General features: G+C 38.4%; 1 protein-coding gene across 1 annotated transcript in view; it reads left to right on the top strand.

The window, feature by feature from the left end:
* arhgef10 (Rho guanine nucleotide exchange factor (GEF) 10) overlaps window positions 1-12187 on the top strand; it is a 55629-nt gene that overhangs the window by 39991 nt on the left and 3451 nt on the right. The window contains exons 23-27 of the mRNA XM_037695067.1: window positions 289-375; window positions 550-776; window positions 933-1090; window positions 4414-4556; window positions 7266-7440. Coding sequence (XP_037550995.1) covers window positions 289-375; window positions 550-776; window positions 933-1090; window positions 4414-4556; window positions 7266-7440 — 790 coding nt within the window. The remainder of the gene's footprint in view (window positions 1-288; window positions 376-549; window positions 777-932; window positions 1091-4413; window positions 4557-7265; window positions 7441-12187) is intronic.

Here is a 12187-nt window from a genome sequence, read left to right as displayed (position 1 = left end):
AGAAGGGTCAATGAAGAGCACAAACGTTGAGCCTTGTCATCCAGTGTCTTCAGCAGAAAGAGAGACACGAAGAAACGATAAAGCCGATAAATGACAATGAGGTTGATAATTTTCATTTATGTGATTAATTAATTTATTGTTTATTGTGACAGCTAGACCTGATGCTAGCAATGCAAATGGATTTTCTGAGTGATTTATTTTTTATTTATTTTTTTCATCAGCTCAAACCGTCCATTCATCTAACATTTTCCTTTTTCTTCATCTCTTTGTTTTCCTATTCTTTGGCAGGTGGAATGTGCTGTTCACAATCCAGAGCCCCACATTAACACAGAGAGCACGGCTGACTCTCCTGTCGTGGGCCACGGTTGTGTCTGGGTGAGCTATAATCCTGCACGACACAGAACAAATAACGCGGGGTCTCACTTAGAAAATCCAACAAGGTCTTCATGTTGAAGTTCTCTGTGCAGTGCCCCTCCTATAACAAATGATGCAGTTTTAAATATGTCTCTAGCTTTTAATCAACTAAAACTATTCTTTCTCTTTGCTCAGGTTGCAAGTTGCACTAATCAAATGGGCCAAATCGCCATAGTGGCCATGCAGAACTCCAGCCCTAAAGTGACTGAGTGTTTCAATGTGGAGTCTCAAATCCTCTGCATGGCCTACGTCCCAACAGAACAACTTCATGAGAACAGTGAAAATGTCCCGGAGAACTGCCAGGTTCTCGTTGCAAAGACAACTGACACCCCCACTGTCTGTTTAGGCATGGAAGAGGGCAGGTACGGATACACATCCACCAATGGGAACTAATCAACATATTTCAGAAGTCTTTAGGAGGTTTAGCCCATTTTCATATTTACGTTCAGAATCACAGCATTCAGATACATTTTTACTAATCATTCTACTTGTATTGATTATACGTTTCTTCCATTCAGCATTATTGTGTATAAGAGCAGCCAGCGGTCCAAGAAAGTGCGTCTGCAGCATTTCTTCACCCCAGACAAGTCTCCAGTCACCAGCCTGGTCTATAAAAAGCACTTTCTGTACGTCGGCCTGGTTTGTGGCTCCGTGGCCATTTACTCCAGATCACAAGGTGCGTCCTTTAAAAAGTGGAAGGGATGCTTTTTAATTTGTGAAAGCATTGCTTCCCATTCGTTATATTCTGCCTTTACAAAGTTTATTCATACAACTATTATTAACACACTTTTATAGCTGTTTATTGAAGTAATTCAGCTAGTTTAGGTTTTATTTATATAGCTTGTAGCGCTATTTCAGTTATTTTACTTATGTTAGGCTCTTTGATGTACCAACTTTTATCTCACGGTGTATTTGAGAACATTTAGCTACAACAATAATAGAAAGTTCAGGGTCTTACTGACGCAATTTGGTGTTTATCAGCACTAAATCCAAGGTGTGGCCGTCAGTGTGTAGTTTCAGGTCAGGGGGCTGCTCTGCTGTGTATTTAGCCTGTGTTTCCGTTTGCTTTGTTGTCTGGGAGAAGCAGCTATGTTAGCCGTGACCCATTTAATGCTTTCCTCTTTTGCTTCCAAGTACAGACACCACACTCTGGGTCAGACACTTCCCACAGTTTTCACATTTCCAGCTTTGTTCCATCTGTCATTGGCTTCCAGACTGATGCAGACAGTATTTGCCTGCGATTCTGTATCCCTATTCTCTGCGAGTAAAGATAAGCTTAATTTTAAACATAAGGGAGGTGAATCCTTGTCGTTCTTGGCTGTTAAGTATTAATCCTGTTATCACCATCCTGTAATTCCTCTCTTACAAGTTGAAAGTGATTAGACTCCAGATTTTGCTGGTTTGAAGTTTATCTATAGGTTTGCATGCACGGGAGAGCAATAAAAGCAGACATTTTGAATATGGATAATGGCCTCCAGACAGAAAGCATGAGGGGAAACGAGTCTTGCTCCTCCCTCTGTCAACATGCAGTTTGTCAGGAAGGCACGTCCAGGGTGTACGCAAATGTTCAGGAATGTTTTTGGGCGATTTGTTATGCCTTGTTGGCTTGTATTTCAGGTTTTTCTCTTGTTCTAGTCTTCACATTAGTTGGTAAACAGCTGTATGGTGTGTTGCTGTATGTCTGGAACATTATGCTGCAATGAATCGTGCTGCATACTTTAAAAAATACTTCCTTGATGCTGTAATGCTGCTCAAGTGCTTTGTCACTGCCTGTTTGCAATTAGTTTTTAAGCAGAGCCACGGTTTACCTTGGTGAGCTCAGCAGAACTGGGCTAAGCTGATCAAAGAGCACCCTCAAAGTTTGTAAAGACGAAATATCAAAAACAACTGAGCAGACACAAATCCTGCTTTGCCTTTAATGCCTTCAGTGCTGATTTTCTGAAGCTGCACGGGAAATGCGACCCTGTTGTCGGTGCAGTGTTTCTTAAGCTGGCAACCTAGTTCTGCCATGTTTGCCGTTTCCTAAGTGAATGACTGTGTCAGAAATTGAAAAGGCGGGAGGCAGTGATACAGCAGAGGTTGCACGTCACTGTCACGACCTGAATATGAACTTTGTTGTTCTCTAATCATCCGTCCTCTACCATCACTGTTTTTCTGTAGATATTAGACATGATTAGTCATAGCAAAATAAAACAAACTGCATTTTCTGTGAACATGCCATGCTAATGCTGATTGCATGATTCATTGCTGAAATTTTGTTAAAGCTGAAATGGAGTTGTTGAAGCTAAAAGAAGCAAAAAAACTAGTCAAAAGTAGCAAAAGGCTAAATAAAAACAGCTAAATGGCTAGCTAAAAGTAGCAAAACGCTAACTAAAACAGGATAATGGCTAGCTAAATGTAGCAAAAGGCTAATTAAAAACAGCAAAATGGCTAGCTTAAAGTAGCAAAACGCTAACTAAAAACCGCAAAATGGCTAGCTAAAGGTAGCAAAAGGCTAACTAAAAACAGCAAAATGGCTAGCTAAAAATGGCAAAAAATTAGCTTAAAAATAACAAAATGGCTAGCTAAAAGTAGCATAAGTCTGTCTATAGAGACTAAGTAAGAAAAGACTAGCTCAATGCTAAAAATGGCATAAGTCCAGATAAAAGCTAAATGTAGCAAGAGGCATTGCTAAAAGTAGCAAAAGGCTGTGTAGAAGCTAAAGCTGAATTAAAAGAAAAAGAACTGATTTTGAATGAAATTAAGTGATCCCATTGAATTTCTATGGAGACGATATTTGTAAATTAAGAAGAAAATGTATACAGTATATTTGGAAAAGTTTAAAATGTACAAAAATCAAAAGTCACAGCACCCATTTCCTGAATGAGTGGAAGGTTTTGATTTCATGAAAAGGTAAAATAATAACGTATGCAGAAGTAGTTGAATAGCAACAAACGCACAGGAAAAAAACAAGAAAACAATGTGTAACTATTGAATCAGCACTTATGTTGCATTATACACCACTCTTTTTATTCTGTGGCACTGACATGAAGAGAGATGTGGGCAGGCACACTTCAGCATGGAGGGCTTGCATAAGCCTGCAAGTTGGCACTCCTGTCTCTTCACTACTGCTCCTTTATTTGATCATTTCTTCATCCATTCACCTACGCAGTGTCATTGCTGCAATAACACAGAGGGCACTGCTGGAATGCTAATCTAGCTATTTTATCAGGAGAATACTTTTCCAATAATTGTTGCACTTCCTAAAAAAAAAAAACCTCTTCCATTGCATGGTAGCGTTCCTTCCAATAGGTGTCTTTGAGGCTTCTGTTAAACCTTTTTTGTGAGGCCTTTTTCTCCTCCTGGGCTGCATTAGTCAAGAAAACATGGAATATACATATAATATTCAGTTCTGGGCTGGACTTGTGGGCTTTCCAGTGTGTCCTGTTGATTCCTGCAAATGAAACTTAAAGTTCCCCACGTCAACTTAAATTATTAGGCTATTAAACTCAATAAATCCTTAAATTGTTATGTCGTCATGTATAAGCGCCTGTAATATTCTTGGGTAAATAAAATGATTGTAAAAGTGATATTTATAAAAGGAGTGCAGAGGGTGTTGGATTTCACCAGAGCTGGCTGTGTGTCCCGGCACATGTAGAACAGAGTGTGTAGGAGGTGTGTGTGGGATACAGCTCAGCTCTGACTAACACTTCACAGCCCATCTATATTCATAGTGAAGGCTGTGATAACCATCAATGGCCACTTATCAACCATTAGCAGAGTTGAAAATGCAGATGACCTTTTAAATGTGGCATTTATAAAAACAGATTGATTGTTGCTGTATTGTTTATGTGCTGTAAATCTTTTTTTTTCTTTGGCCGTAAAGGAAAAATGTGATGCTACAATAAGCTGGAGGGCTTTGCTCCAGTGATGTTTAATACAAGCATTTTTTTTTTTTTATATGCCCGTGTTTAAATATCTTATAATGTTCTGAATGAAATGTATTATGGTTGCTATCAGATGGTTTGTGGAGCTACGACAAGCCTACGTTACTGAAGCTGGGAGTCCTTCCTGTTAAGGCGATGCTGGCTGTGGAGGATCACCTCTGGGCCTCTTCAGGTGGACAAGTCTTCATCGTCAGCACCCACTCTCACTGTGTGGAGGTATGCAACACCGGCTGCTTAACTCGCCATGTGTGGGTTAGACTTTAACTGTTTGAATCTCTGCTTGGTCAAATAATTAATCAGAACTTCGTCAAGGTTATGATGGATGCATTTGGTTACTCTATAAAAGCTATTTTAGCAAATGTGGAATGGGGAGGTATGTGATAGAATTTCTTGAGTGTAATGGTTAATAATGTTTAAAGTACTATATGATTACCATATTAAAACTAAGAAAGCCCACATGTAAATGGCCTCATTTTTCTTGTTAAAATCCTAGAATATAAAATTCCATACGAGTCCTGGCCTGGTTTGGGAAATGGGAGCACCTGCTATGGATCCAGGAATAGTAACGTTCTTCTGACATGCGCTCTCCTAACGAGTTTAGCCTCATTAAGCTCGTTATGTTGGGCCACCCGCCTGTTGGCTCTTGTCTTCACAATAGGCGCAGAGTGATTAAGAGTCAAACAGGGCAGACGCTAAGTTGTTAGCAGAATTGTCATAAAAGTATAAGATTAAATGACTATCGCAACACCTCATTATGGCACAACCCATCTTAACCCTCTGGTTTTTCAGAGTGAATATCTTCTAGATGAAAAGCAGCAGGGGTATACAGTATATTATAGGAGATCTTTGTAAGGATGGACTGTTCAAAGAAGTTTATCAGAGAACAATTTGAATTCCTCTCCACTGACTTGTATAAATATCTACAGCTGAAAAGCTGAGTAAAAGATAAAACGATAAAATATTTTCCAAAAATACTCTGTGAAAGCCTGTTAAAAGAGAAATTGAAAAGGTGATCTCTCCAGAAATATTACATTTAAAATGTATTTACTGGTGAACAAACAATGTAGATATGAACATTTAACTAATAAGGTCTGGGCAAAAATTACACAATACAGAGATGAGAAAGAATCCTCATAGATTCACAAACCATTCTTACAAATACAATATTAATAATAATATACAGATATTAATACACTTATAAATGTATAATACAATAATACCCAGATTTATTCAACTAAATCTGTTAAATCCTGATAAACTCCATCATCTTCACCCACCTCAGTCTCCTATGCTATAGAAATAATGAAGGTGGAGCAGATTTATGTCTCACGCTCTGGGACTGTAATACATTGAAGTATTGGGACTCAATATCTCTACAACTGTGTAAATTATTCCAGAAGTAAATAATTTGTGACCCAAGTGTTTTTTTTATTTTTATTTTTTATTAGGGCTGTTGTCATAAAAAGTATACCAGATAGGACAGTTCTGTTTTTAAGACTTATAACCATATCAAATTAATACAGCGTACAGTAGATATTATATTTTTGAACAATACCAACTGCTTTTCTCTTATTGTGGGTTTTTAGGATAAAGGATTTGGATTGTAACTTAATATGTAACATGAATTTTGTTGTAAAGTCAAATGAGGACAAGGATTGAGAAGAAAAGCAAAAAGTGGTGAGCTTGAGAAAAATCTGAATATTGTATAAAACGTCATTGTTAAATCAATGGTAATGTTAGAAAGCTAACATGTTGTGCAATACATCTAGATTTTTAACACCACTTTTTCATGTAAAACCAGCATAGAATCTCTTAAATTGACGTCTTTGATTAGGCCTGTCGCAATAAACAAATCAATTAATCGCATGTTAAATAAAAATGATCAACCTCATTTTCATTTATCGGCTTTATCGTTACTTTGTCTCTCTCTTTCTATTGAAGACACTGGACGACAAAAGGCTCAACTCTGGTGCTCTTCACCGACCCCTCCCTTTCTCATTAAAATCTGTTTCAATTGTCCACAGATTTTCAAGTCTAATTATACTCGATGGTTGCGATAGACCCATTTTAACCATCCTAAGTTGAAAAACATTTGATACATTGAGTATATTCGATACATCGCCCGGCCCTACTCTATATGCACAACAGTATATAAAAGAAAATCCAACATTTAACAAAACTGGTTTCCAAGGTAGATGAGTGGAAATATTTAAAATATGAGATTCATCACTTGGCCTTGTGTGTGCTGAAACAGTTTTTTAAGCACTTAAATGATTTGTCATTTTTTAATAGGTTTTCTTCAGTTAACTATATATTTTGTGTCCTTTTACTTTGTTTTTTAATCATGTTCGTGCATGTAGACATAACTACCTTTGCAGGGTGGATGCAGTCTAAACACAGTGGGTTGCACAATGTTTCTGTCTAGCTTAAAATCATGCACTTTCAACAAGTAGCTATCTGTAATAAACCATCCAAACACCACGTTTAACCTGAGCTTTACCCAGTTCAACACATCAACACTTCAGCGTTGCTCTTTATTTCTGCTCAGTTAAAAAAATAATAAACTGAACGCAAACGAGTGGTTTACTTCATTTTGAGCCAAAGCTGCTCATTTAGTCACACACACAGTACAAGTCAATAATTTTAAGCTGAGTAGGTTTGTTTGTTTTATTCTTTCAGCTGGTATAGTTTCATATTACAGAGTTGAGTGTTTAAATGTGATGTTTGAATCATTCACTTTCAGATTTCTCTGACAAATCCACTTTTATTCTAATTATTCATTTTCATACAGTCCATTCAGATTGAAGTCCAGCAGCTTACAGCCCAGTTCAAGTAAAGATTAGGACTTCTTCACCTAATCCTTAATGTGGTGAGAATGTTGTGGATAATAGCCAGGCTGCATAATCTTGTTCTGTGTTCATCTAGAGGCAGTTGGAGGCCCACCAGGAGGAGGGCATGGTGGTGTCTCACATGGTGGTGGCGGGGGTGGGTATCTGGATCGCGTTCAGCTCCGGCTCTACGCTGCGCCTCTTCCACACTGAGACCTTGGAGCACCTGCAGGACATAAACATCGCCACAACTGTTAACAATGTTCTACCTGGTAAGACGGTCGGTGTGTTACTATGTTCTAAAAAACATTAACTTCACACACAACAAAAAAGTTCTAATTCATCAAAGACATAATTTACTGTTTACTAATTTGTTTGACTTTCTGTCGGCTGAATATTTTCATTTTTACATGTTTGCTAAATAGTTTTATGAAAGTAACTTTTTAATCTGTGAAAGTTAAAGATAATAATAAGAAGAACTTGTAGAGTTGTTCTCTAGTGCCTCGTTTAAATTTTTTAAGAGTTATCAAGATCCACTTTAAGGCGTTTGTCCACGTTGCTCCTTTTCTTGTTCCTGATAATGATCTGGCAAGACGCACACAGTGATCTGATACTTGTGGGGGGGGGGGGGGGGTACTTTTACTCAGTGCATGCAATTATACTAAAACTTCAGGGTCAAAATTCCTTTTGGTTCATAAGAAAATATTGACAAATATTAAACTCCTCCTACAGATTTAAAATGTCCAGATTATACTGAACTAACAATATATTGTCCTCTCTCTGTGGCTTCTTCTACACTGACTGAAATTGGTAACATTTTATTGTGTGTAGTATTTGTAGTGTTTATCCTTGTGATTACTGCCTTCACTTCTACACTACCTCTGTTTTTAGTTTTTCTCCTGCACTCCACTGTCACTCAGTAATGTGATCCACATGCCTGACAAAGACAAAAACATTTACAGTCAGTTGGTCTGACAAAGAACAGAAAAGCAGAGTTGGCCTCTTTTGTTCAGATCTGACCATCTAATGAACCTAAAACCCATTTGTACTCTTTGATAGTGACTCCATTCTCATCTAGTCTTCATCCATCGCCCGTCAGGTATTAGCTGACATCAGTGTACTTCTCATCGTGGCAGCTTTTCATTATGGCAGATTTTCCACACTTTTTTTTTCTAAGCTTTTTTCCCCTTTTCAAAAGCCTCTGGCTGAAAAGTGAACCAAGACCTACGTATTTAGTCTCTCTTCAAGGAATTTTCTAAAACAAGCTGTCCTTTCAAGCTGTTTTCTGACAGCTTTGTGTGCTACAGAATCCACTGTCTAACACAGAAACCATCCAGAATTGAAAAAGAATAATAACCTTTGTAACAACAAATAATAGATAATCTTTAACTAACTAAAAGTAGACTGGTAAAGAAAATGTGCAACTGAGCTGCTGTTTAAACTAGTGCAATAAATACTCCTAATCTGTTAGAAAGATAGGCTTGAACAACATATTAACTGTGCTGACACGCCAAACCAAATGAAATCAAAGCTTGTTGAGTGGCTCTTAACGTTAAGGTAAACGGATACTTTAAGCTAACTGAACCCTAAACAGGAAGCATCACTTAAAAGTATCAGTGAACCTACAGTTGTATCCGAGCTAAAGCATTACTGTGAGGGCATTAATTCAGAGAAGTGAGGAGAGTTAACTTGGCTTAAGGCATTCCAACATGATGGCTCACCTCTAATGGGATTGTGTAACTGCAGCTGTAAACTCATCATTGACAGGTTGTGCTATCTAAACTGCAGTGTCAGAAGCGAGACAAATGAGCCATGGCCAATAGATTATTTGAATCCAGATGGGTTTTTTTGTGTAGTGCAAATATTTATTTTAGGGACTTTGGAGAAGAACACTCAAATTAAGCCCACTTTGTTAGCAACATGTCGTTTGTAACAAATTAAACTAGAGAAGTTGCATTTCCTGCGAAAAGGCGGTGTGAATGCTTACTGGAGAAGAACTTGCTGAAAAACGGCTGAAATTAGCTAAATATCATTCTGACATGTAGATGAAATGAAAGAACAAGCCTAAATTAGCAGAACAAAACAGAAAGAACACGCGTTTGCTGAATTAGGTTTAAACAAATGAGGACAAAAATTACGAAATTAGCTTAAAAAAAAGCTGAAATTAACAAATATAGCTGAAAAGTAGCTGAAAGCTAAAGCTAAAGTCGCACCAATATCAAAAGTAATATCACCCTTCTCCTGAACGAGCTGAATGTTTTGATAAAAGATTTGTTGAAATAGCACAAAAATTGTGGAATGAGAAGGATGCTGAAAAACTTACGAAAGAGAAATGGATCACAATAGATTGAATGCTCCATAGCGTTCACACAATGAGCTTGCATTATGTCCCAAAACATCTGTGCAGCTGTGGACGTGTTCTTTTCATTACAATACATATTATATTCAGTGTGAAGCTCTTAGATGGGGAAGCAGGTCATGTGCATCTTGTCGCAGAGGATGTTGAGTTCAGATCACATTCGTCTCCAACTGAATCAGCGACCTGCTGCTTTGGATCTTGGAATCTGTTGTGTTGTATCAGCATGACCTAAAAACACACACCCACCATGGTCATTGCTATTTTTGTGGGGAGGAGTGTAGGATTTGTAGAGTCCAATCATTGATGGTTTCCATTAATTTCCATCTTGTTGAGTGAAGCGGACAGCTGATTTTCCGATACATTCATTCAATCTAACGTTTGACCCTTTGCCCTCTGTCTTAAAGCTCTGAAGAAGTTGGTTATTTAGATTACTGTATATCATATTAAATATGAACATTATATTTAAAGCTTTCGAAGTTGAAAACAACCATCCGTGTTTAACGTTTTGTATCCATGGCTAAGTGATCCCCTGTGGCATCGTAATAAATTGCAGTCAGAGGTGTGAAGGTGCAGAGATCCAGAGGAGCTGTTTCTGGGTCATTTAGAAACTTTGGTTTCCTAAAGGAAATCCCAAATTGTAAGTCAAATGAAGGAGCTGACAATGCTTGGAGTTTTGTTTTGTGAGAACCTCTATGATGTCCACTGGTTAGTAGAGTTAGAAGTACTGCTGGTCTGGCAGACGTGAATGATAAAATCTGTGGGACCTTGTTGTCCTTATAAACTAATCGAATCCGTGCAGCCACAGAGGAAGCAGCTTCTGGGACAGACCAGCACATGTTAAAGTTTTCATCTTGTGGGCCTCGCCATTAAGAGCTCATTTCCTCTGATAACGATATCTGGATTCAGGACTGTCAGTCTGCATAGAACCCTGTAGTTTGTCTTCCATTTGATCCATCAACAACAAAGTTCTGTAGTTGGGGATTTATTATGTATTTATGAAAGCAGTTGCAACCTGTTTGCCACATATTTTGTCATCTCATGTTTGTGCTGCCCTTTATTCATCACCGCTGGCTGCTGCTGTGGAACAGAATGAAACAAAGATGTACTGTTTCTGCCTAAATTGTGATTTAACACTGGAACTGTCAGCCAAACTGCTTGGATAGCAAGGTCTGTCTGCAGCTGATGTGTTAAAAGGAAAGAGTGATGGCTGTTTCTTCTGTAATTCTGCTCCTCATTAGTGTTTATTGTGAAAAGCACAATAATGACATCAGAAGGAAGCTAGATTACAATATACGGAGGTCTGATTTGTCTAGGAAGTTCCCATTATTTTATTAACTCCTAATGTGATTATGGCTTTTTGTGATTGATCCAGCAACAACTTTCTCACAAAAAAAAAAGGAAAAAGAAATCTGTGACTGCCTATCAGTGGTGCAGTGCTGGATCCAGGAGGTGGGGTTATCGTTCTCATGTTCATGCATGTTGAAGCAATTCTGCCAACTCCCTTCTTTCTAAACAGAAGTTGTTGTTTTTTTGTTTTTTTTAATCCTAGCTCCAAGCTCACAGATGGCTAATATGCTGTAATGACAATCATTTGAGGAGGAAACCTATACGTTAAGTAAACCAGAACTGTCAATCCTCTTCAAAACGAGCACGTAATTGTAGCAACATACAAATTTACTATATGATGTTTAAATACAGCTGATATTTGATTTAAATTTTGAAGAATAATTGCCAAAATGTCCTAATAAACTGTAGACTGTATCTCTGTATCAGTGCAGATTGCTCTATGGGTCTCGGTGGATGGTGGCTGGCAGGTTGGTGTGGTGAGGGTCTGTCTTTGTCTGCGCTGGTGTGACCTAAATATGCAGCCATGCGTGGCCTAATGGGAGACCAACATCAGGGGATCAGGGGATTGGTAAATAACACCGCTGGTTTCTTTTGTGTGCCACAGCTGTTGCACACCTCTCAAAACTGGTAACGTAATGGTGAATGAATCGCTGCCATTTAAATGGTAAATGGACTGTGCTTGTATAGCACCTTTCTATCTTAACAAGATACTCAAAGCGCTTTACATCACAATCTGTGTCCTCATTTACCCATTCATACAGCACTCTACTAGATCTACAAATAATAATCAGTGCTTTATCATATTCATACACTGATGGGACACACATCGGAGGCAATAAGGGGTTCAGTGTCTTGCCCAGGGACACTTCAGCATGTGACTGCTGGTGGAATCGAACCCCCAACTGCTCTAATCATTTGGATAGAAAGGACAGACCAGGACACAGTGGGTGCAGAGTGAAATATTAGACGGGTGATCTTAATTAGTACACGCGTGCTTCTTAAATCACCTGCATTCCATGGCACTGGGTGCATTTTTTTTTTTTTTTTTTTTTTTTTTTAGCTAAACGCAGTGGTTCCCAACCCTGGTCCTTGTGGAACACCATCCTGCATGTTTTAGTTGTTTCTCTGCTCCAACACACCTGATTCAGTGAACTGATTACTTAAGTTCGGCAGAAGCCTGTTAATCACCCTTTCATTCAAATCAGGTGTGTTGGGGCAGAGGAACAGATAAAACATACAGGATGGTGTTCCTCAGGGACCAGTGTTGGGAACCAATTCAATTCAGTTTATTTATATAGTGCCAAGTCACAACA

Source organism: Nematolebias whitei, chromosome 21 (assembly GCF_014905685.2).
Source record: "Nematolebias whitei isolate Nwh7 chromosome 21, NemWhi1, whole genome shotgun sequence".
In the NCBI taxonomy this organism is placed as follows: domain Eukaryota; kingdom Metazoa; phylum Chordata; class Actinopteri; order Cyprinodontiformes; family Rivulidae; genus Nematolebias; species Nematolebias whitei.
This window is presented reverse-complemented; position numbering and strand designations above follow the sequence as displayed.